The 24,377-nt window shown below is 43.4% G+C and overlaps 1 protein-coding gene across 2 annotated transcripts in view; it reads left to right on the top strand.

Moving 5' to 3' along the window:
- The window catches only part of LOC112225162 (kalirin), a 288,186-nt gene that overhangs the window by 244,889 nt on the left and 18,920 nt on the right, over window positions 1-24,377 (top strand). Inside the window, exons 35-50 of one of the 2 annotated variants that reach the window (XM_042306448.1) lie at window positions 8,610-8,962; window positions 10,034-10,174; window positions 10,987-11,082; window positions 12,254-12,372; window positions 12,713-12,779; window positions 13,496-13,599; window positions 14,138-14,207; window positions 14,368-14,454; window positions 14,575-14,667; window positions 14,812-14,862; window positions 15,147-15,224; window positions 16,846-17,031; window positions 17,257-17,428; window positions 18,193-18,434; window positions 18,882-19,135; window positions 20,802-20,937. In XM_042306448.1, coding sequence (XP_042162382.1) covers window positions 8,610-8,962; window positions 10,034-10,174; window positions 10,987-11,082; window positions 12,254-12,372; window positions 12,713-12,779; window positions 13,496-13,599; window positions 14,138-14,207; window positions 14,368-14,454; window positions 14,575-14,667; window positions 14,812-14,862; window positions 15,147-15,224; window positions 16,846-17,031; window positions 17,257-17,428; window positions 18,193-18,434; window positions 18,882-19,135; window positions 20,802-20,937 — 2,249 coding nt within the window. The remainder of the gene's footprint in view (window positions 1-8,609; window positions 8,963-10,033; window positions 10,175-10,986; window positions 11,083-12,253; window positions 12,373-12,712; window positions 12,780-13,495; window positions 13,600-14,137; window positions 14,208-14,367; window positions 14,455-14,574; window positions 14,668-14,811; window positions 14,863-15,146; window positions 15,225-16,845; window positions 17,032-17,256; window positions 17,429-18,192; window positions 18,435-18,881; window positions 19,136-20,801; window positions 20,938-24,377) is intronic. The other variant, XM_024388841.2, reaches the window with a different exon arrangement.

The following is a 24,377-nucleotide window of genomic DNA, read 5'->3' as shown; positions in this document are numbered from 1 at the left end:
CCATGGATCCTCAACAGAAAACATCTCAGGCATTTTTACCGCTCACATGTTCCAGCTGCCGGCCTGCTCCAGTACGTGTCCATGTTTTCCCCATTCTATTGTCAACCCTGGCTCAATTAGAAATCACTTCAAGTCTTTGTGATACAGCATGCCAGTGGAGAAACCATTTCTGGCTATTGTTGGGAAAATGGTTATCTCTCTGCTTTTTCTCTTTTGTGCATTCTGAAGCTGAGACTAGGTAATTGACTCGAGGGTCGTTCCACCTCAAAAAGCACAAGAAAGAGGATTTTGACACCCACAATCTCTGATGATTCTGAAATTGTTTCTGTTGGAAACATTTAAGATTAGCATTCATGCGACATTATTTTGTTGTAATATCATTTGATAACTGCGCAATGAAGCTAAATGATTGCACCCAAATAGGCCATTTTAAATGTATAGGATTCATATAATATTCAATAAATATAGTACCTAACATCCAAACTTTTTTGTAACCCCACACCAATCCCACCCCAACAACGAATATATAGTATCAGTTCCCTATGTCTGACGTAGTATGGAGCTGCGGCTCAGAGTATTGTTTCTTCATGCTATGTAATGTATTACCAGTGAATTTGGTAAAGTGTTATCCCCCGTTCAGAGAAATTTGTCATTGAAATGGTACCATCCTACATCCTGCTATTACCAGGTTCTGGCCACTAGATGGTGCCGTTCCGGGTTATTTATTTTTTTAAACCCACCCCCCCTCCTCTCAATGTTAAAGGGATAGTTCACCCAAATTACAAAATGACATGTTGGTTTCCTTACCCTGTAAGCACTCCATGGACAGAGCATGACAGCAATATATGCGTTGGATTTGTTGTCCACTGTTTCAAATACTAATTAATTAGCATTTGTGGCACAAATCCATTGCAAGTCAATGGTACCTATATTTCACACTTCATGTACAAATCATGCTGAAGTATCTAAAAATGTGTTTTGTACCTCAATGATGTTACTTATAGATCATTTGGGTATGAAGCACGAAAATGATAATATATGTACCATTGACTTGCATTGGATTTGTGCCACTAATGCTAAACAGTTAGCATTTGAAACAGTGGCCAGGTAAACAAAACCAAAGCATGTGTTGCTGTCATACCTTGTCCATAAATAAGGAAATCAATATGTAATTTTGTGATTTGGGGGAACTATGCCTTTCACATTGGGGGTTGGGAATTAATTTTAAAAATTAAAAATCATAATCACCTAATAGTAGGAACAGCACCATCTAGTGGTCAGAAAATGTTAATATCAGGATATAGGATGAGCCAAACCTAATAACTTCAATGACTAATTTCTCTGAACAGCGTAAAAAAAAAAATCACCAAATTCTCTGAGAATACATTACATGGGATTAAGAAACAATACTCAGAGCTGCAGCTCCATAGTACTTGTCAGACATAGAGAACTGATACTGTATACTCATTGTTAGGGTGGGATTGGCGTGTGTGTGTGTGTGTAAGAATATTCTATGAATCCTATAAATTAAAATGGCCAATTTGGGTGCAATGCATTATCATTCATTTCTCAGAGATCAAATTATATTTCAACAAAAAAATGTTGCAGGGATGCTAATCTGATCTGTGTGTAACTACAGAGAGGATTTCAGAACAATCTTGAGACGGTGGGTGTCATGGCTTGCTGAAATGACATGGAGCGACTCTCAAGGTCATTCCACAGGTTGCCATTGTGTGAGACTGGCTCTATATCACATAACTTAATCACAGTCGGTGACACAGAAATATGACACTCTGTTTGCTCTATGCGATAATACCTCACACAAGCATTTCAAACAGGCAGACAGTTTAACTAGAGCAGTGGTCCCAAAGCATAAAAACCCTCCAGAAAATATAGTTATAACAAAACATTTTGATGGGTCTTAAACTAAATTCACCATCAAAGCAGGTCAAAGAAACACCTACAAACCTTTTGATTTCGTGTTGAGGAGTCCTATTTTATCAACATAATTATAACCCTGATGACTGTTTAACTCCAATATCTCATTGCGCAATGTTTATATAGGGTTGGAAATAATCTACCCCCTTTGTGGTAAGAAGGGATTATTCTTGGTGGCTTTTTCTAGTGAAAGCAAAAGGTGTGTGATAAAGTGCTGATTCTGCGAAAGCACTAGGTAGCAGTGAGACAGCCGAGTGAGGAATGAGAATATCTCTCTCTTAGTGCGGCCATTAAGCGGTTGAGGTGGGAAATGAAGGCGCTTAAGAGGACCATGTGTCCCCAATGGCACCCTCTTCCCGATATGGTGCACCACTTTTGATCAGAGCCCTATGATCTTCCGTATGGGCCCTGGTCTATAAAGGAGAATAGGGGTGCCTTTTGGGACACAGCCCTCGTGTACAAAGAGCAGGGCCTATTGGCCGGCCAAGGGAGCCACTATTTTTGTAGCACGTGACCATGAGAGCGCCTGCTGTCGTCAGCAAGCCTCAGTGTGACGCGCTGCTCTCCGAAGTGCTTTTCAAGCAGGCAATCATGTGTGGCGTCACAAGGCCAGCTCAACAAGCCACTGTCCAGTCACAGTGAGATTGTTACCACAGACAGCCTGCAGCGAATGTTCCCGAATCTGCGTCTCAAATGGCACCCTATTCCCTACATAGTCTACTACTTTTGACCTGGGCTCTGGTCTAAAGTAGTGCACTATAGAGGGACTATGCTGCCATTTACTATGTAGGGAATTAGGCTGCCATTTGGGAAGCATCCCAAATATCTTTGAAGTGGAGTAGAAACCCTCATGTATGGCGGTTATTGAACAGAGGAGGCCAAGCCTGGAGCACTATGCTCCACAGCAGCTATGCAGGTCATAGCTGTAAGTGTACACAAGTGTCCCATGCAGCCAAGTGTTGGAGTGCTCTCTCTCTCTGACAAAGGCCCATGGAGAAGGCCTGTCTGAAAAGCAGTGTTCATGTTATCAAAGAGCCATTTCATCAGTTGACTCCACATGGAGAGGAGGGGCTGTGGGTCACCTCAGTTAAAGGGATATTTCAGGATTTTGGTAAATTAATGCCCTTTATCAACTGTGCTTTCCCAGAGCCAGGTGAATTTGTGGATACCAAGTCAAATTCTTCGGAAACAACAGTGAAATGCTTACTTACGGGTACTTTGCCAACAAGGCAGAGTTAAAGATATATATTTTTTCAATTATAAAAAGTTAAGAGGTAGTATGCTTGCTGTACCCAAAGACTTTCAGTCTTTGTGCTAAGCTAGTTAGCATTGGCTTGCAAACGGATCACTAACTTCCTTCATACTGGACGCAGATACATAAAAATGTTATCTACGAGTTCATCTGACTCTGGAGATGTAGATAAATGGTCTCATTGCCAAAGTCCTGAACTATCCCTTTAAAAGGCCTATTCCTTCAGACTGCCCTTCTTTCTCTCTCCTCCTCTCTCTCTTTCAGCCCTGTTGTTGACGGTCCCCACAGGGAGAGATTGTGGCTGGGACTATGATATGGCTGTGATACCCCTATGGGCTGCTGAGCTAATCTACTTAATAATATCTAACTACAGGCTTTGTCCACATGATTCTTCACAAGCTCACTTCCCCATAATGAGTCACCTAGCACAGAAGCAACAAGTCAGCAGCAACACAGGCTACGCTATCCCACTCTGCAATTTCCTGTCAATACAGTGTATTCGGAAAGTATTCAGACCCGTTGACTTTTTCCACATTTTCTTACATTACAGCCTTACTCTAAAATGGATTAAATAAAACAAATCCTCATAAATCTGCACACAACACCCCATAATGACAAATCGAAAACAGGTTTATCGAAATGTTGGCAAAAAACAGAAATACTTCATTTACGTAAGTATTCAGACCCTTTGCTATGAGACTCAGTTGAGCTCAGGTGCATCCTGTTTCCATTGATCATCCTTGAGATGTCTATACAACTTGGAGTCCACCTGTGGTAAATTCAATTGATTGGACATGATTTCGAAGTACACACAACTGTTTATATAAGTTCCCACAATTGACAGTGCATGTCAGAGCAAAAACCAAGCCATGAGGTCGAAGGAATTGTCTGTAGAGCTCCGAGACAGGATTGTGTCGAGGCACAGATCTGGGGAAGGGTACCAAAACATTTCTGCAGCATTCAAGGTCCCCAAGAACACAGTGGTCTCCATCATTCTTAAATGGAAGAAGTTTGGAACCACCAAGACTCTTCCTAAAGCTGGCCGCCCAGACAAACTGAGCAATCGGGGGAGAAGGGCCTTGATCAGGCAGGTGAGCAAGAACCCGATGGTCACTCTGACAGAGCTCCAGAGGTCCTCTGTGGAGATGGGAGAACCTTCCAGAAGGACAACCATCTCTGCAGCACTCCACCAATTAGGCCTTTATGGTAGAGTGGCCAGGCGGAAGCCACTCCTCAGTAAAAGGCACATGACAGCCCGTTTGGAGTTTGCCAAAAGGCACCTAAAGGACTCAGACCATGAGAAACAATATTCTCTGGTCTGCTGAAACCAAGATTTAACTATTTGTCCTGAATGCCAAGTGTCACGTCTGGTGGAAACCTGGCACCATTCCTACAGTGAAGCATGGTGGTGGTGGCAGCATCATGCTGTGGGTATTATTTTCAGCGGCAGGGACTGGGAGAGTAGTCAGGATCAAGGGAAAGATGAACAGAGCAAAGTACAAAGAGATCCTTGATGAAAACCTGCTTCAGAGCCCTCAGGACTTCAGAAGATTCACCTTCCAGGACAACGACCCTATGCACAATGCAGGAGTGGCTTCAGGACAAGTCTCTGAATGTCCTTGAGCGGCCCAGCCAGAGCCCAGACTTGAACCCGATCGAACTTCTCTGGAGAGCTCTGAAAATAGCTGTGCAGCGATATTCCCCATCCAACCTGACAGAGCTTGAGAGGATCATGTGGAGAAGAATGGGAGAAACCCCCCAAATACAGGTGTGCCAAGCTTGTAGCGTCATACCCAAGAAGACACAAGGCTGTAATCACAGAGTAAAGCGTCTAATACTACAGTTTTTAGTTTTTTAATACAAAACCTGTTTTTGCTATGGAGTATTGTCTGTAGAAAACAATTGAATCCATTTTAGAATAAGGCTGTAAAATAACAAAATATGGAAAAAGTCAAGGGGTCTGAATACTTTCTGAAGGCACTGAATAAGTCCCAAATGGCAACCGCGAGAAGTGTTATTCTCCCTCTTTTGTTTGCCACAATATGATTGACTGGAGCAGCACATACAGTGGGGCAAAAAAGTATTTAGTCAGCCACCAATTGTGCAAGTTCTCCCACTTAAAAGATGAGAGGCCTGTAATTTGCATCATAGGTACACTTCAACTATGACAGACAAAATGAGAAAACAAATCCAGAAAATCACATTGTAGGATTTTTTATTAATTTATTTGCAAATTATGGTGGAAAATAAGTATTTGGTCACCTACAAACAAGCAAGATTTCTGGCTCTCACAGACCTGTAACTTCTTCTTTAAGAGGCTCCTCTGTCCTCCACTTGTTACCTGTATTAATGGCACCTGTTTGAACTTGTTATCAGTATAAAAGACACCTGTCCACAACCTGAAACAGTCACACTCCAAACTCCACTATGGCCAAGACCAAAGAGCTGTCAAAGGACACCAGAAACAAAATTGTAGACCTGCACCAGGCTGGGAAGACTGAATCTGCAATAGGTAAGCAGCTTGGTTTGAAGAAATCAACTGTGGGAGCAATTATTAGGAAATGGAAGACATACAAGACCACTGATAATCTCCCTCGATCTGGGGCTCCACACAAGATCTCACCCCGTGGGGTCAAAATGATCACAAGAACAGTGAGCAAAAATCCCAGAACCACACAGGGGGACCTAGTGAATGACCTACAGAGAGCTGGGACCAAAGTAACAAAGCCTACCATCAGTAACACACTACGCCGCCAGGGACTTAAATCCTGCAGTGCCAGACGTGTCCCCCTGCTTAAGCCAGTACATGTCCAGGCCCGTCTGAAGTTTGCTAGAGAGTATTTGGATGATCCAGAAGAAGATTGGGAGAATGTCATATGGTCAGATGAAACCAAAATATAACTTTTTGGTAAAAACTCAACTCGTCGTGTTTGGAGGACAAAGAATGCTGAGTTGCATCCAAAGAACACCATACCTACTCTGAAGCATGGGGGTGGAAACATCATGCTTTGGGGCTGTTTTTCTGCAAAGGGACCAGGATGCCTGATCCGTGTAAAGTAAAGAATGAATGGGGCCATGCAACGTGAGATTTTGAGTGAAAAACTCCTTCCATCAGCAAGGGCATTGAAAATGAAACGTGGCTGGGTCTTTCAGCATGACAATGATCCCAAACACATCGCCCGTGCAAAGGAGGAAGGAAGTGGCTTCATGAGAAGCATTTCAAGGTCCTGGAGTGGCCTAGGCAGTCTCCAGATCTCAACCCCATAGAAAATCTTTGGAGGGAGTTGAAAGTCCGTGTTGCCCAGCAACAGCCCCAAAACATCACTGCTCTAGAGGAGATCTACAATGGAGGAATGTGTGAAACAGTGTGTGAAAACCTTGTGAAGACTTACAGAAAATGTTTGACCTCTGTCATTGCCAACAAAGGGTATATAACAAAGTATTGAGATAAACTTTTGTTATTGACTTATTTTCCACCATAATTTGCAAATAAATTCATTAAAAATCCTACAATGTGATTTTTCTGGATTTTGGAGGAGTTTGACAAATACATCATTCAGGAGCTTTTGCTCTAATCACTCTCTGGCGCCAGTCGGATCTATGTGAGGACCTCTGCTCTCTTTTGGGTCTATGTATCCTTCCATAGAGGAATTTTGTAACAGAGTGCAGAGGCAAATGTCCTCGCCCTGTAGACCAGAGCTAGTCTGGATCCAACAGCACATACAGTTCCTTCAGAAAGTGTTCAACCCCTTCACTTTTTCCACATTTCTTTTTGTGTTTCTGCCTGAATTTTAAATCGATTCAATTGAGATTTGGTCTCACTAATCTACACACGATATCCCATTATGTCAAAGTGGAATTTTGTTTTGATAAATTATTACAAATTAATAAAAAATGAAATGTCTTGAGTCAATAAGTATTCAACCCCTTTGTTATGGCAAGCCTAAAAAAGTTCAGGAGTAAAAATGTGCTTAACAAATCACATAATAAGTTGCATGGACTCATTCTGTGTGCAATAATAGTGGTTAACATGATTTTTGAATGTGGCAAAGAAATGTACTTTTTGTCCTGAATACAAAGCATTATGTTTGGGGCAAACACAGCACATCACTGAGTAGCACTCTATATTTTCAAGCGTGGTGGTGGCTGCATCGTGTTATGGGTTTGCTTGTCATCTTCAAGGACTAGGGAGTTTTTTGGGATTAAAAAAACGGAATAGAGCTAAGCACAGGCAAAATCCTAGAAGAAACCCCGGTTCAGTCTGCTTTACAACAGACACTGGAAGGCAAATTCACCATTCAGCAGGACAGTAACCTAAAACACAAGGCCAAATCTACACTGGAGTTGCTAACCAAGATGACATTGAATGTTCCTGAGTGGTCTAGTTACAGTTTTGACTTAAATTGGCTTTGAAATCTTTGGCAAGACTTGAAAATGGCTGTCTAGCAATGATACATTTCTGAGAAATGTCTGAATTTTTCTTCCCCTTTGACATTAGAGTATTTTGTGTAGATTGTTGATAATAAATAACAATTGAAGCCATTTTAATCCGACTTTGTAACGCAATAAAATGTGGAAAAATACTAGGGGGTTGAATATTTTCCGAAGGCACTGTATGTCTTCAACTTGGTTAAATAGTTAGTAATCGCCTAAACTAGTCCACCTTTTAGCAATTATGAAGCAAGCTGCAGTTTATTAACATAAAAGTCAGAAAAGCAACTGTCCAGTAAACGTTTCCACTATCTTTTTACTGGCTTAAAACAAACATGAGCATCAAATATTTACAGAGAAAAGTGCATAATTATCAGCTAACACACTGGAAATATATCTTTGAGGGGGAAACATAACATTTGTCACAGGCCCTGTTTGTAGAAATAATATCAACGGTCAAAAGGAGGTGTGTTGTGTTCTGAAACCGAGGCTTGAAATGAGCACACTGTGTGACTTGCATCCCTATACAGTATTAGGCTCCATTGAGTATTGTTGGTATACACATGGCTGCATTCCTACACTGTATTACATTGGGCAATGTTAATAAACAAATGACTGTGTACTGTTCACCCTGTGCTTTTGGGAAGGTTGGTATTTCTTAGTGGATGTCAGACTGCAAGGGATAACTAAGGCATAGTTCGTACAGAAAGCTAGCACTGTGTATGGACAGAGTCTGCATCCAACATGGCACCTTATTTCCTATGTAGTGCTCTACATTGGCCAGGGCCCATAGGGCTCTGGTCAAAAGTAGTACACTATAGGGAATAGGATGCCATTTGGGACGCACGCAAAGCCAACGAGAGAGTGCTGGTGTGTGACTCAGAGGCTCATGCTGTGTATTTGGGTACTATAAAGGTGTGTGTATGACAGAATGCTGTCAAGGTGGAATTCTGAAGACTAAAATGTGGTTTGTCTCGTCTCCTTCCAGAGAACTACTCGGTCAGTGGGACCGAGGGAGCGAAGACCGAGTCGGTGGCCAGCCTGCAGCCCCAAGCATCCCAGAGCTCCATCCATTCAAGCTCTCCGGGACCGAAGCGCTCTGGGAACACCCTGAAGAAGTGGCTGACCAGCCCTGTGCGCCGCCTCAGCCACGGCAGCAGCATCAAGAAGTTACCCAACAAGCACAAGAAGAGGGATGGCCGCAAGAGCATCGACCTGGGGCCGCCCGAGAGCACACTGCACGGCGAGAGCGTAGACGAGGTAACGAGTGTCCTGACTCCTCTCCACAGCATCTCTCGCTCTCTCTTTCCAACTCTCTCGCAGGACGCGAGCGCAGACGAGGTAACAATCACCGTCTCTTCTGCATCCTCTTCAGCCTCCTCTCTCTTTCCACTCTCTCCATCCAGCGCGTCTCTGTACATACAGTGATGGGTTTCTAAGGGACGTGTCCATCACGGTCCTTCAGGGACCGCTTATGGTGGACTTGTGCTTCTTTCAGGCTCTTTTAGTTTTTACAAAGGGTTAAGTGATTGGATCAAATTTAGAAGTACAGCTCAGGCAACGCCAGTTTAACCCATTGTTATCCAAACCAATGGGATTCTCCTCTAGATCCGACTGTTGAACTTCTCTTGAACCTGTAGGAAAAGGTCCGTTACAAGGATTGCTTATCTAAAGCAAATCAAAATCTCTTGACCCTCCCATGTATGGAGGAGCAGTTTCCCAAGGATACAGTATGAGCTGTTATCTTATGACATCCTAGCCCAATTACCATGCGACAATTCTACAGGGTGCATAGGCAATGTTGGTTTAATCACAAGTCATGAACAATGGGCATCACAGTGTAAATTGGAGCCTTCAAGCAATTTTAGTCAGTGCACTAGTGTATATCTTTCCATTTTAAATGTACGGATTGCGGCGCAATGTTGTGCTGTACTATAACCACTGCTAAATGTTTTAGATGCCTCCCACAAGGAGAGAAAAGTGAGAGAAATGCATAATCACCATATGTTATTAGACAGCTACAGTATAATTTCACAGTACCTTGAAAAGTAGACTCCTTGTTCTCACTCCTAGCGGAGCCCCATGATTTTTTAATTTTTTTTTATTTTAACTTCAAGGAATGGTCACAGAAGTGTCCCACATGATTTGATCTCGCCGATCAGTGGGACTGTGATTAGGGCCACGTCCCTAATGGCACCCTATTATTGCACCATAATAGGGAATTGGGTGCCATTTGGGATGCAGCCCCAGGCCTGAAGTGACTTCCTACTGGGTGGCTGTGTGGCTCCCAGTGTGATTCTGAGACAGAGAGGGACTGTGGTGGAGCAGGGCACCCCAGTGAACCCCGGGACAATGGCCCACATTAACTCCCCCTGCTCCCCCCCCCTGACTCGACCCTTTCTATCTCTACAGAGGGGCAGAAAGGAGGGCCCCCTGTCCAAGCCCTCCTCTGGAATGCAGAGCGGAGGAGAGGAGGAGCCCGAGGATGACTCTCACACCCCCCTGCCGCCCCCCATGGAGATCATCAAGGACCCCTCGTCCCAGGAGGAGAAGGTATGACATGACACCCTCTCTCTCTGACACCGTAGTACCTCTTCTAGATACGTCCAAAATGGCACCCTGTTATGCTCTGGTCAAAAGTATTGCACTATGTAGGGAATAGGGTGCCCTTTGGAACGCAACCTTAGCAACAACGAGAAAATAGAACAAAAAAATGTCAAAAGGAATATCTTCCCTTCGGGTTAATGGACTTGTGTTCAAGCACCTTATTGGTCGCAGAGAATCTGTTATGTCATTCAGCACGGGCTCATAAGACGTGTCCACCTGCAGCCCCCTCCCCTCTGCTGTCTATGTGTACAGTACAACACTATGCCACAAACTACCAGATGTGTCTACAGCGGAGTCTGTGTCTGCTGTGCCCTGATGAATGTGAGGCATTATGTACACTGGCTTGGTTTACAGCCGGAAGAGCTGCTGCACTGTGTTTGACCTAACTAACACACTGTTGCACTGTGTCACGTTCACTCTCTCACTTGACTCTATATACAAGATCACGCCACACGGACTGTGTCCCGAATGGCATCCTATTCCCTTTGTAGTGCACCGCTTTTGACCAAGGCATCTGGTCAAAACTAGTGCACTATAATTTGGGACGCAATCTTTGTCACTAAGTTGTCTCTAGCCTACTGCTTACTGATCTAGCTCGTGTATAATTCCAATAGCACCTCACATTTCTCCACTAAAGCTTGCCTTTTGTAGCTGCTCAAAGGTCCTGACTAATAACTACCTTTATCTCCCTGTCCCTGTTCCCTTTCTCCTCCTCCCTGCTACTAACACTCCCTTCCTCCCAAACCGTGCCTTTACAGTCCTCCGCATTGCATACTGCGCGTCAGGGCTCCGCCGATGTCCCCAGTGCTGCGGATCTTGTCAGTGCAATAGAAAAGTTGGTCCAAACTAAGATGGTAAGTGCTAAGGTGAATGCAATACAAAATGGCATTGGGCAATTTCTACGCTGTCTTTGCACACTGCTAACAGTCGGTGACAATCTCTTAACCATCTCTAAACTAACCCCCTGTTTCTCTTGACATCATCTACTCACTCCAACTTCCGCTTCTCAAAGGCCACTAAGCAACCATGTCATGCTGACTGGGGGCCACCATTTTGAGATGCACATCAGATGTTCATGTTATCGCGCCGGACAGTTAACACACAGCTTCCTCTCTCAATGTGGTTGATAGAACAGAGGTTGCGTCTCAAATAGCACCCTATTCCCTGCCTAGTGCACTACTTTTGACCAGGGCCCATAGGGCATAGAGAATAGGGTGCCATTTGAGGCTCAGCCTCTCTTGCCACAAACAGATCAGATAAAGATTAAGATTAAGTAGTATGGCGTCAGGTGAGAGATCATGTGATACGTTTCCGAGTATCTAATGCACAGTAGCTTCCTTGTGAATGTTTGTAAAATTATTATTTCAAAAAAAATGTTGACCCCTTTTTCTCCCCAATTTCGTGGTATCTAATTGGTAGTTACAGTCTTGTCTCATCGCTGCAGCTCCCATACAGACTGGGGAGAGGCAAAGGTCCTCCGAAACACATCCCGACCAAGCCGCACTGCTTCTTGACACAATGCCCACTTAACCCGGAAGCCAGCTGCCCCAATGTGTCGGAGGAAACACCGTATACCTGGCAACCGTGTCAGTGTGCACTGTGCCTGGCCCGCCACAGGACATCCTGCTGGCCAAACCCTCCCGTAACCCGGACGACGCTGGGTCAATTGTGCACTGTCCCATGGGTCTCCCGGTCGCGACAGAGCCTGGACTCGAACCCAGAATCTCTAGTGGCACAGCTAGCACTGCGATGCAGTGCCTTAGACCGCTGCGCTACTCGGGAGGCCAAATGTTTGTTAATTTGACAATGTTTTTGATAACTCTCTTTCAGCTTTGTGCACGTGGAGCCATTTCCAAAAGAGCACAATACAATCGAACACTGTTTTTGAGACGCATAGACTTATTATGTAGCTCATTAAAGCAGAGTGATCTCATCAGTTCCCTCTCCCTGAGTCACAGCAGTGGACTGTGTGACTATAACCTCTGACCTCTGGCTTCATATCCTCTCTCTCTTCCCCCTTGTTAGAATCTGGAGCCAGGTGTCTATCCCAGCTTCACCAATTTGACTCCTCCAGAACAGACCAGCCCAGCCCTGCCCAGGAACCCTGAACTGGAGCAGAAGGCCAAAGCTCTGCGTGGACGCATGTATGAGACATGTAGATAAACCTCTGGCTGACTCCCAATTCCCAAAGTGTCCCATTTTTTCCCATTTGCACACTCCCCATCATGGATTTAACAATGGTGGAAACTTCCTCCAGCCAGTGATTACACCAATGCAATGGGTTTAAGTCCATGAAGGGGAGTGTTCAAGTGCACACTTTGAGAGAAAGTGGCACACAAACTAGGGCCCTTGCCTCTCTTGACACTCCCAAGTTAAAGTCCCTTTGTTTGTAGCATGACTATGTATAGAGGTGGTTCACTCTGCAGAGAAATGATGCCTCCTGTGTGTATTCGGGTCACTGAACACACTTGTCCTTTTCCTCAGGTTTGTCCTCAATGAGCTGGTACAGACGGAGAAGGACTATGTCAAGGATTTGGGCATTGTAGTGGAGGTGAGTTGAGAACAATCTCGTCCTAGCAGGGGACTATTCAGCCTCAAAAGTGCAGAAGGAGCGTGAGAGAGAGAGGCAACAGTGGTGTCCTAGTAACAGTGGAGAATGTGACCAGTCACTGCTCTAGTTTTAGAAGTCGTAAATCTCCAAGTGTGCGTCCCAAATGGCACCCCATTCCCTATTTAGTGCACTATATTTGACCAAAGCCCTATGGGCCACTATATAGGGATTTGGGTGCCATTTGGAACACATACAAGTGTTTGGTGCTGGAATAGCAGCCAGGCTGTGTCCTTGTTGTCGTCCTATTTGCATTGTGTCCTTTGGTATTTATGTCAAAGTCACAGAGAAGCTCCCTGACTTATGACCATATTTATGTGCAGTTCAGAAAACATCATTTGAGTATGGTTTTGTCTTACATAGGGAGATACGGGCATAGGGGTTTTCTCACGTCCAGGATCTGTGTCCCAAATGACAACATATTCCCTATATAGTGCACTATAGGCCCTGGTCAAATGTAGTGCACTAATTACGGAATATGGTGCCGTTTGGGATGCAGTCCAGGAATTCAACCATATGTAGTAATCCTATACTCTTTTTCCACCACATGATAGTTTTACACTGCTGATTATTGTCAGACTCTCATGTTTCCCTTGACGAGTCATATCAAGGTCACGACCTGAATTCGGTCTGATTATTATTTTTTTCCCCCCTTGTAGGAGTTCATGAAGAAGATGGAGGAGAAGGGAGTACCTGAAGATATGAAAGGAAAAGACAAAATGGTTTTTGGGAATATTCACCAGATCTACGACTGGCACAGAGAGTAAGTCGTTTACCAGTCTGCTGATTGTGACCACAATGGGACTCTGTTGCTATCAATTGATCAAATCACTTTTTGCAAAGGAGAATATGTGTAATTCACTTGAGGGTTCATATAAATGATCATAATATAACATAACATATTTGGTAGTTGAATAACATTTGGGGAAATCGGATCTAGACTTTATTTTCCTTATTTATTATTATTATCATTAAATATCCTGCCGAAAAGACTCCATGAGTATTGTTAAGCTATGTCGAATGGCAGGAAATGAGCTTCAAAACAACATGTTTGTCAATTTTCCTTGTTCCCTCAAATTAAACAAAATCAAGCTGGTGGTGTATTTAATATAGCCATCTCAGTAAGCAATCATAAAAACATGTAAAGGAGGGGATTTTTCAAATGTGATAAAGGTAGTGCTGGGGATAAATGTTGGGAACCCCTGGTAGAAGACCAAACTTAGGCGTGTAGTAAAATATACCACTGTTTTGGCTTGTCTCATAACCATACACTGTGATTGAGAGAATGTTTCCTCCCACAGTTTTTTTGTCGGTGAGCTGGAGAAATGTCTTGAAGACAACGAGCACCTTCCTGAGCTTTTCATAAAACATGTACGTGTCTCATTTGTTGTTCGGATGAGATGATGGGTGTTGTAGAACTTCAAGTTAGACACATTTAACAGACTTACTGGGGTTTAAAAGTATTTTTCAGACATTTTCAACCATATAACTGGAAAATAAATATACTAATACTGTGGCTCCTTTTGAACAGGAGAGGCGACTACACATGTATGTGGTTTACTGCCAGAACAAGCCCAAGTCTGAATTTATCGTCGCTGAGTACGACACATTTTTCGAGGTGAGCCATACCACACTTCTGAGAATTCTTGAGCAGCCTGAGAAGGGCTTTGTATAAAATATATATATGTTTTGCATAATTGAATAAGCCAAATCCTATTTGCATCTAATTCTACTTTAGGGCCTACAGCAAGAGATCAGTTCAAGACTGGGCATAAGTGACTTTCTCATAAAGCCAATTCAGAGAATCACCAAGTATCAGCTACTTCTAAAGGTAAGGCTAACATTCTCAACTCCAGCATACAAGGAACCCTGTAATATGCAAGTCTTAGATATACTCGATTTACACCAAACGTTCCATTATTTTATTGTTCGCCATATTAATTACTTAACTCTTTTTATTTGTATCTTCCTTCAGGACTTCTTGAAGTATAGTTCCAAAGCAGGACTAGATTGCCAAGAGTTGGAGGTAACAGAAACGATTTGCGATTGAAGCTATAGAGTATGTGTTGTTTAGGGATACCCAAAAATACCTGTTTTTTTTCTGAAATCCCATTTGGAAGATTCATGAAATCTGTAGGGGAAAATTCAGAAATCTTCCTGATTTCAGGAAACTTTCAACCAGGATTTCTGGAAAGCTTAGGCTTTTTTGGGAAAGTTACTGGAAGTTGTAACCTTAGTTGTTGTGTTGTGTATCCGTCAGCGTGGCTATATCTACTTCAATGCTCACACCATTCTTAATGTGTTTTACAGAAAGCAGTTGGTTTAATGTCCCAGGTCCCCAAGCTGTGCAATGACATGATGAATCTTGGCAGACTACAAGGCTATGAGGTGCTGTATAGTTTCATGTCATGTATTTATTCAGCCAGGATATTCCACTCAGTAGCAATTGCCACTGTTTCCCAGGGAGTCAATAAAGGTGTATACATTAAATAGAAAACAGCACGATATGATGTGATTTGTTATGTCATACGTGTACAGGAAGTTAAGTTAGCGCTGTGATGTTAGGTTTGTTTCAATCCCATGCTCAAAATGTACTAATGAAGCTGTATTACCTGTCTTATTGGACGACCAGGCCAGGGCTCAGTCTGTTTGTTCCTCCACAGCCATCGTGAAAGTCACTTTGACGACACTCACGACTAAATGAAATCTCTGACCTCCAAGATAAGCAAAGATTTGCCTTGCCTGCTGTAACCGTGGGGAGATGAAAGCACTGTTTGACAAGGGCCTGGGCTACGTCCCAAATGGCACCCTATTCCCAATATAGTGCACTACATTTGACCAGAGCACTATATGGGTGCCGTTTGAGACGCAACCCTGGTCTCGGACCAAGCGCAAGTGTCTGCTGTTAGCTTTATGACCTGGTGAGGAGAGAAGGGGCTGATGGACCGTGTAATACACCTGTGTTGACAGACAGACTGGGGGATGGCTGACTCTGCTTTATTCTCCAGTGTTGATAGACGTTGAGTCAAATCAAATCAAATCAAAACTTTATTGGTCACATGCGCCGAATACAACAAGTGTAGACCTTACCGTGAAACGCTTACTTACTTACTTACAAGCCTTTAACCAACAGTGCAGTTCAAAAAGAGTTAAGGAAATATTTACTAAATAAACTAAAGTAAAAAATGTTTTAAAAAGTAACACAATAAAATTACAATAACGAGGCTATATACAGGGAGTACCGAGTCAGTGTGCGGGGGTACAGGTTGGTTGAGGTAATGTACATTTAGGTAGGGGTGAAGGGACTATGCATAGCTAATAAACAGCGAGTAGCAGCAGTGTACAAAACAAATGGGGGGGTCAATGTAAATAGTTGTGTGGCCATTTGATTAATTGTTCTGCAGTCTTATGGCTTGGGGGTAGAAGCCATTTAGGAGCCTTTTGGTCCTAGACTTGACGCTCCGGCACCGCTTGCTGTGCGGAAGCAGAGGATGGCAGGAAGCTTGGCCCCAGTGATGTACTGGGCCGTATGCACTATCCTCTGTAGCGCCTTACGGTCAGATGCCGAGCAGTTGCCATACCAGGCGGTGATGCAGCCAGTCAGGATGCTCACGGTGGTGCAGCTGTAGAACTTTTTGAGGATCTGAGAACCCATGTAAAATCTTTTCAGTCTCCTGAGGGGGGAAAAGGTTTTGTCGTGCCCTCTTCACGGCTGTCTTGGTGTGTTTGGACCATGATAGTTTGTTGGTGATGTGGACACCAAAGGACCTTGAAACGCTCGACCCGCTCCTCTACAGCCAACGTCGATGCCCTCCTTTTCCTGTCCACGATCAGCTCCTTTGTCTTGCTTACATTGAGGGAGAGGTTGTTGTCCTGGCACCACACTGCCAGTTCAATGACCTCCTCCCCTATAGGCTGTCTCATCGTTGTCGGTGATCAGGCCTACCAGTCATAACTGAACCTGTGTGTGTGTGTGTTTGCGCGTGTGTGTTCCTGTTCCGTCCCCCAGGGTAAGCTGACCAGCCAGGGTAAGCTGCTGCAGCAGGAAACATTCTTCGTGACAGAGCAGGATACGGGCGTTCTGTCGCGCAGCAAGGAGCGCAGGGTCTTCCTGTTTGAGCAGATCGTCATCTTCAGCGAGCTCCTCCGCAAGGGCTCATCCACGCCGGGCTACCAGTTCAAGAAGAGCATCAAGGTGAATTACGCCAACCACGACCACAATCAATAAGATCAGGGCCCACATTCACAAAGCGTCTCAGATTGCTGACCCCTCTTATTCATTATGATTAAAAGGCCAAACTGGTCCTAGATCAGCAACTTCTAATGGAGCTGTTTCTGAAAAAATGTCCTAGTTCCTACTTTTGCGTTGATAATGACTTGTGCATTGATGGGTTAGCATGCTTGTGTTTCATTGTAACAGGTGAGCTACCTGGGCTTGGAGGAGCATGTGGAAAATGACCCGTGTAAGTTTGTGCTGTCGTGTCGAGGGTCGGCCGAGCGCTTCACCCTGCAGGCAGCCAACCTGGACATCAAGCAGGTGTGGGTCCAACATGTCAGCCAGGTCCTTGATGCCCAGAGCAACTTCCTGTCTGGTGAGAGAATGTCCTGCCTGACAAATCAAATCAAAGTTTATTTGTCACGTACAGTGAAATGCATACTTACAGGTTCTAACCAATAGTGCAAAATTGTATTAGGTGAACAATAGGTAGGTAAAGAAATAAAACAACAGTAAAAAGACCGGCTATAAAAGAAGCGAGGCTACATACAGACACAGGTTAGTCAGGCTGATTGAGGTAGTATGTACATGAATGTTTAGCTAAAGTGACTATGCATATATGATGAACAGAGAGTAGCAGCAGCGTAAAAGTGGGTTTGGTTGGGGGGGGCACACAATGCAAATAGTCCAGGTAGCCATTTGATTACCTGTTCAGGAGTCTTATGGCTTGGGGGTAAAAACTGTTGAGAAGCCTTTTTGTCCTAGACGTGGCACTCTGGTACCGCTTGCCATCAAACACCTCTACTGTCATTAGCCAGCTCTAGGGTTGCAAGATTCTAATAAGATTCCCAGAATAATTTCAAGAAATCCAAGTAGGAGGATTCCAGAATTCATGCTCATTCACTTCTGATTCAGGTAAACTTCCAACCAAGAATTCTGGAAAACCTGGAAAATTTGGGAAATGTACTTGAATTTTGCAACCCTAGCTATATCAAAAATGGTTTAATCATTAACTACAGCCTCAACACAGAGTAGTTTTCACCTCTATCATGGTCCTCATCTGTCTGACACGGAATACACAGGTATTATGTGGATTATCTGCCATTAACTAGTGTGTGTAACAATTGACTATCTCCACAGCCCTGCAGTCTCCTATTGAGTACCAGAAGGAGAAGGGTAGTTCTCACTCCCTCACCAGAAACCCATCGGGCAGCCGGCCCCCTAGTTGTAACAGTAGGCCCCTCTCCTCCTCCTCTGTGGGGGCAGAGAAGCCCCCCCTGGCGGGACCGGGACGGACCCCCACCCCTCTCGGGCTATCTACCTCCAACGGTAGCCCCTGCTTCGACCCCACGAAACACAGCGAAAGCTACGAGTCCACCAGGGTGAGTCCAGTCTAGTTAAATCTAGTCCAGACCAGATCACTCCAGTCTAGACCACACCAGTCCAGATCACTCCAGTCTAGTCCAGTTCTGTCCAATTCCAATTGCCAGGACACACCCAGGTCTTAGTGTTACCCCCCCTCTCAAAACTCTAGCACTGCAGAACTAAGGAGGTTGGAACATTGCAGGTGTGAATTCAGGCTATTATTAGTTCTGATGGCTGGCCTAGTTTTACTGCGTTTCAGCAGGTGACGACGTGTTCAAACTTGCTGACAAGAAGAACTGAAGTCAGAGTTAAGGAATTGACTCAATGTACTGTACTGTATGTGATGACTCAGGCCCTTTTGAAAGGTTTGTTATTTGAATGTGTATACAGGTTTGTATCAGTGCTGTGATTTCCACTGTTGTAATATAATCATCCTCCTTCCTGTACCCCCCCACCCCACCCAGCAGCATGGCGGCGGATGTAACGGCATGTCCTCCACAATGATGGTGACACAGGACTACAGTGCACTGAAGGAGAATGAGATCTGTGTGATCCAGGGCGAGATGGTGCAGATCATGGCCACCAACCAGCAGAACATGTACCTAGTTTACCGGTCTGCCAACAGCCAGTCTCCTGCAGCCGAGGGCTGGATCCCAGGCCACATCCTGGGACCCCTCACTAAAACGCTCAAAGACAGTGCTGCTGACGCAAGCATCAAGTAAGTGTCCCGTAAGCCCTGCCACCACACCCACGGAGCTGCTCTGATTGGATGAGGTGAAAGTTGTCTGCTCCAATCCCTACCCCCAACCCCCTTAATGGGAACTAACTCGGAAATGTTGGACTACACAGGGGTCATGTTTTTATCCCTTTTTTTGTTTGTTAATATATGTAAAGGCTTCTTAAATAATTATCTGAAAAGAGCTAAAGGACTGTAGAGAATCATGGCTTCATTTGTAGAGAAGACGCACAGAGAAAATCTTACGTCAATGTGGAATTGACTGGTCTGGACTTTCATTTCTGTTTCTAACATCGTTTTTTTCTTTGCACGTTTAAAAAAGAGAGAGAGAAAAAGGAAAAGAACGGCCTGATGGACTGAAGCCTATTTCTCAAAGTGGAGAAAGTTTGTTATTGTCTATGGCAATTTGTACAGATTGTGTTTTTATTTTATTTTTAGAACTTTTATTTTGTTACTATCAGATATGTTGGCGGTTTACTGTAAGCGTTAATTTGGTTTGTTTACTGATGCACTCTCTTCAGTACATTCCTGTATGAAGTATTTTGCACTATTTAAGAGAATCCATTATTAATGAAGGCAGGTTGTGCAATATAATGATAGTCACAATGTTAATCATTGTGCTTGTAGTGTAACTAGACATTTGAAATGCATTTGAAATATGTAAAAGACCATTTTGACGTAAGCATGCATTTTGCAAGGCAACAGAAGTGGAACTTGTTTGCGTTCGAAGAACATCAGTGACGTTGTTTTATATCGCTAACTCTGCAGTCAAACTGTACCTTTCTCCGCTGACCATTGCTCTTACAGCATTAGACCTAGATTCCATTCTTATCTCACATTGAGGATCAAATGAATAGTGAAATCAGTTACCAGTTATTTTCTAATGTTGATTTTCATGTGTAAAGATCTCTATCAAGTTTAATTGTGGCTTGCCATCCATTTCTTCCCAATGATGGACCATTTCTAAATCATGGGCTTTATTAAAGTGATCATCATTCTCATGGACCTGGTCCCGGTGGTGTATAAATACATTGACAAAACACAAAACACCACTTCTGGGATCTACATAAAGGAGTGAAGACATTAGGAGTAGTTCAACAGCACTTCATTCACTTTCTATATGATTTGTTTATTTTTTTACCCGTTTTGTTGACGTAGTCCGATTTTATTATTAGTAGACAACATTATTTTCAATTTTGTACTAACCCCACCGGTCTTCGAGAAAAGTTGGTTGTGTACAAAGCAGCTTCGTTGAAAATCTCATGACAACGTAGAGCCATTGAATGGTTGGTCAGACGCAAACAAACTATGCTGCTTTGACACAAATTGTGTATCCACGATGGTGTAAGAGAATCAAGGTATGGTAGCGTATGGAGAAGTCACATTTAAATAGCTTGTCCGTCTCGTGTGTCTAAATTACCTAATACACTGTGATACAAATATGAACATTAGCATTTTGTTTTTCTGTTACAAAGAAGGTACATTTCTGTCTCTCTTTCTTTTGCTTTCTCTTGATCTCAATCTCACTCGGATTTTCTTTTCTTTCAATAAAGTTGGCTAGCCCTCACTCAATCCCCCCCCCCTGCACCTCCTCTCCCCTCACTGTGAATAAGCCTGGATTTGACTGGTACATTTCTTGGCACAACAGGAAATCTCTTTCATGGAATACCCTGCGCTCGAGAAAGCGGACAGAAAAGGATATCAATGGCAAGGGTGGTGACGCAAGGGTTGAGAATGGACTCCGTAAGCCCAAGGAGATTCTCAGCACCAAGGTCACTGTCGAAGTGAGTAAGCAGTCTAACAGCGGAGATGGAGTTCTATGACCCTGGCTGCCAATCCCTTCACCTGTGTCCCGTGATGTTAATAATCTCCCAACACTTAAACATGATCATCTAACTGCACTCACTGTCTGCTCTCACTTTGGTTTGACTCCCCCTTATGCATGAAACTAACGAGTCAAGTGACTTCTTGTCTGTGAATTGTGGTGGTTTTGGTCTTTGATTAAGCTAACTTTTGTTTTTGTTCAAATGAACCACTTTTTTGTTTTTGTTTACATTAATGCCACTGTGAAACCACCATTTTGATAACATATGTCCTGGAACCCATGAAGCTATCTCCTAAATGAAAGTCCTCATTCCAGAGTATGGGTTTAGCATGACGGTATTATAAGCTGTTCAATTAAAACACACTGAAACTGGATCTCACTATACAGTGAATTCGGAAATTATTCAGACCGCTTCCCTTTTACCACATTTTGTTATGTGATTCTAAAATGGATTAAATAAAAATAAATGTCTGCATCAATCTACACACAATACCGTATAATGACAAAGAGAAAAACTTTTTTAAATTTTTTATCTTTGCAAATGTATATAAAAAAACATACCTTAAGTATTCAGACCCTTTGCTATGGGACTCAAAATTGAGCTCAGGTGCATCCTGTTTCCATTGATCATCCTTGAGATGTTTCTACAACTTTATTGGTAAATTCAGTTGATTGGACATGATTTGGAAAGGCATACACCTGTCTATATACTGTAAGGTCCCACAGTTGACAGTGCATGTCAGCGCAAAAACCCAGCCATGAGGTCGAATGAATTGTCCGTGGAGCTTCGAGACAGGATTGTGTTGAGGCACAGATCTGGGGAAGGATACCAAAAAATGTATGCAGCAATGAAGGTCGCCAAGAACAGTGGCCTCTATCATTCTTAAATGGAAGAAGTTTGGAATCACCAAGACTCTTCCTAGAGCTGGCTGCCCGGTCATACTGAGCAATCGGGGGAGAAGGGCCTTGGTCAGGGAGGTGACCATAAACCAGATGGTCACTCTGACAGAGCGCCAGACTTCCTTTGTGGAGATGGGAGAACCTTCCAGACAGACAACCATCTCTGCAGCACTCCACCAATCAGGCATTTATGGTAGAGTGGCCAGACGGAGTCACTCTTCAGTAAAAGGCACATGACAGCCCGCTTGGAGTTTGCCAAAAGGCACCTCAAGGACTCTCAGACCATGAGAAACAAGATTCTTTAGACTGATGAAACCAAGATTGAACTCTTTGGCCTGAATGCCAAACATCATGTCTGGAAGAAACCTGGCACCATCCCTACTGTGAAGCATGGTGGTGGCAGCATCATGCTGTGGGGATGTTTTTCAGCACCAGGGACTGGGAGACTAGTCAGGGAAGAGGGAAAGGTGAACAGTGCAATGTACAGAGAGATCCTTGATGAAAACCTGGTCCAGAGCGCTCAGGACCTCAGACTGGGGGCGAAGGTTCACCTTCCAACAGGACAACAACCCTAAGCACACATCCAAGATAACGCAGGAGTAGCTTCGGGACAAGTCTCTGAATGCCCTTTAGTGGCCCAGCCGGAGCCCATACTTAAACCTGATCGAACATCTCTGGAGAGACCTGAAAAAAGCTGTACGGCGACGCTCCCCACCCAACCTGACAGAGATTTGAGAAACTCCCCAAATACAGGTGTGCCAAGCTTGTAGCGTCATACCCAAGAAGACTCGAGGCTGTAATTGTTGTCAAAGGTGCTTCAACAAAGTACTGAGTAAAGGGTCTGAAATACTTATGTAAATGTGATATTTCTTTGTGCAAACATTTCTAAAAACCTGTTTTTGCTTTGTCATTATGGGGTGTTGTGTGTAGATTGATGAGAAAAAAATACAATAATACATTTTAGAATAAGGCTGTAACGTAACAAGATGCGGAAATAATCAAGGTGTCTGAATACTGAATACAAATGCACTGTACATTCCATTATCTTTCTGTATCAATGTACAGTATTAGTGCATTTCAAAGTAAACCCATATCAATTCCAAATGATGCTATGCTAAGTCTGCCAATCCAGCTATCATTTTAAGCATGTTAGAGTACATTGTTTTAATTTGACAATTATTACCGTTATTAATTATTATCACACAAAGTTTGCTTGCAAGTTTGTCCTCGTCATGGGTTGTTTTAATATTTATGGCACTATCCCTACACTCCCAACATCAAATGTGAACTGAAAAAGAGACCTGCACATAGAATCACAGTTCTGCTTTAGTGTGTTGTTAATTATCTTGTTAGATTGCATTGTTTCAGGTGTCAGCTCTATAATTTCTATGATTTAATGTAGCTACATTTTCCAGCTCATCCAATATGTACATATTCATACATTTACCTCCAATAGGCTCGGTCGTTCCCAAGCAACTCTAAGTTGCAGATTCACTCTTTCTTTTCGTACATTCAAGCCTTCCCACATACTACATGCTGGATTGGACCTCTAGCCCTTATCCCCATAGGCCATCCAAGATAAAACTATTAGTTACCTTGCACTGTAGGTGTATGTATCCAATCCTTTCAGATATACAGGAATGCTTGGGGAGTATGGGATGAATTTGAAATTCAGCACAAGACATATTCTCTGTCTTTAGCACTATATTTACTAGTAAACCCAAATCCCATACACAGTTAAGTGATAATGCCCCTAGAAGCCTGTGTTTGGAGAATATATTGGCACGTGTGCCACAAATAGCTACCTTGCTGTTATTCTAGCTGCACTTTTTGATGTGACTGTAAATTAGCTGTTGTTGTCTCCCTAGCAAGCAAGGGATAAGAACGTTGGAACATTTAGAACAAACGACTGGGTCGCGTCTCTAGCAAACAAACTGATAGAACAAACGAACGATCAGCCGGTTTGGGTAGCAACCCTAGATTTGTGTCAGGACTATGTCTTGTGCAAGGATGAACCTAAATCCCATACACAGTTAAGTGATAATGCCCCTGGAAGCCTGTGTTTGGAGAATATATTGGCACGGGTGCCAATATATCCTTTTCTCTGGCATTATCACTTTTATACAACAGGTTACCAACATATTCAAATAATGATTGACATATTTTCATAAAAAATGTTACTTTGAAGAATTTATTCATACTATTTCATCCTTGCACAAGACATAGTCCTGACACAAATCTAGGGTTGCTACCCAAACCGGCTGGTCGTTCGTTTGTTCTATCAGTTTGTTTGCTAGAGACGCGACCCAGTTGTTCAGTCTTTTTGTTCTGTATGTACAGTATGGACGCGACCCAGTCGTTCGTTCTAAATGTTCCATTGCCATACTGGCTGGCAACGTTCTTATCCATTGCTTGCAAGGAAGACAACAACAGCTAATTTACAGTCACATCAAAAAGTCTCCAACATTGTTTCAATATTCAAATTTGATCTCCCGCTGT

Source organism: Oncorhynchus tshawytscha, linkage group LG26, assembly GCF_018296145.1.
Source record: "Oncorhynchus tshawytscha isolate Ot180627B linkage group LG26, Otsh_v2.0, whole genome shotgun sequence".
Lineage (NCBI taxonomy): Eukaryota > Metazoa > Chordata > Actinopteri > Salmoniformes > Salmonidae > Oncorhynchus > Oncorhynchus tshawytscha.
This window is presented reverse-complemented; position numbering and strand designations above follow the sequence as displayed.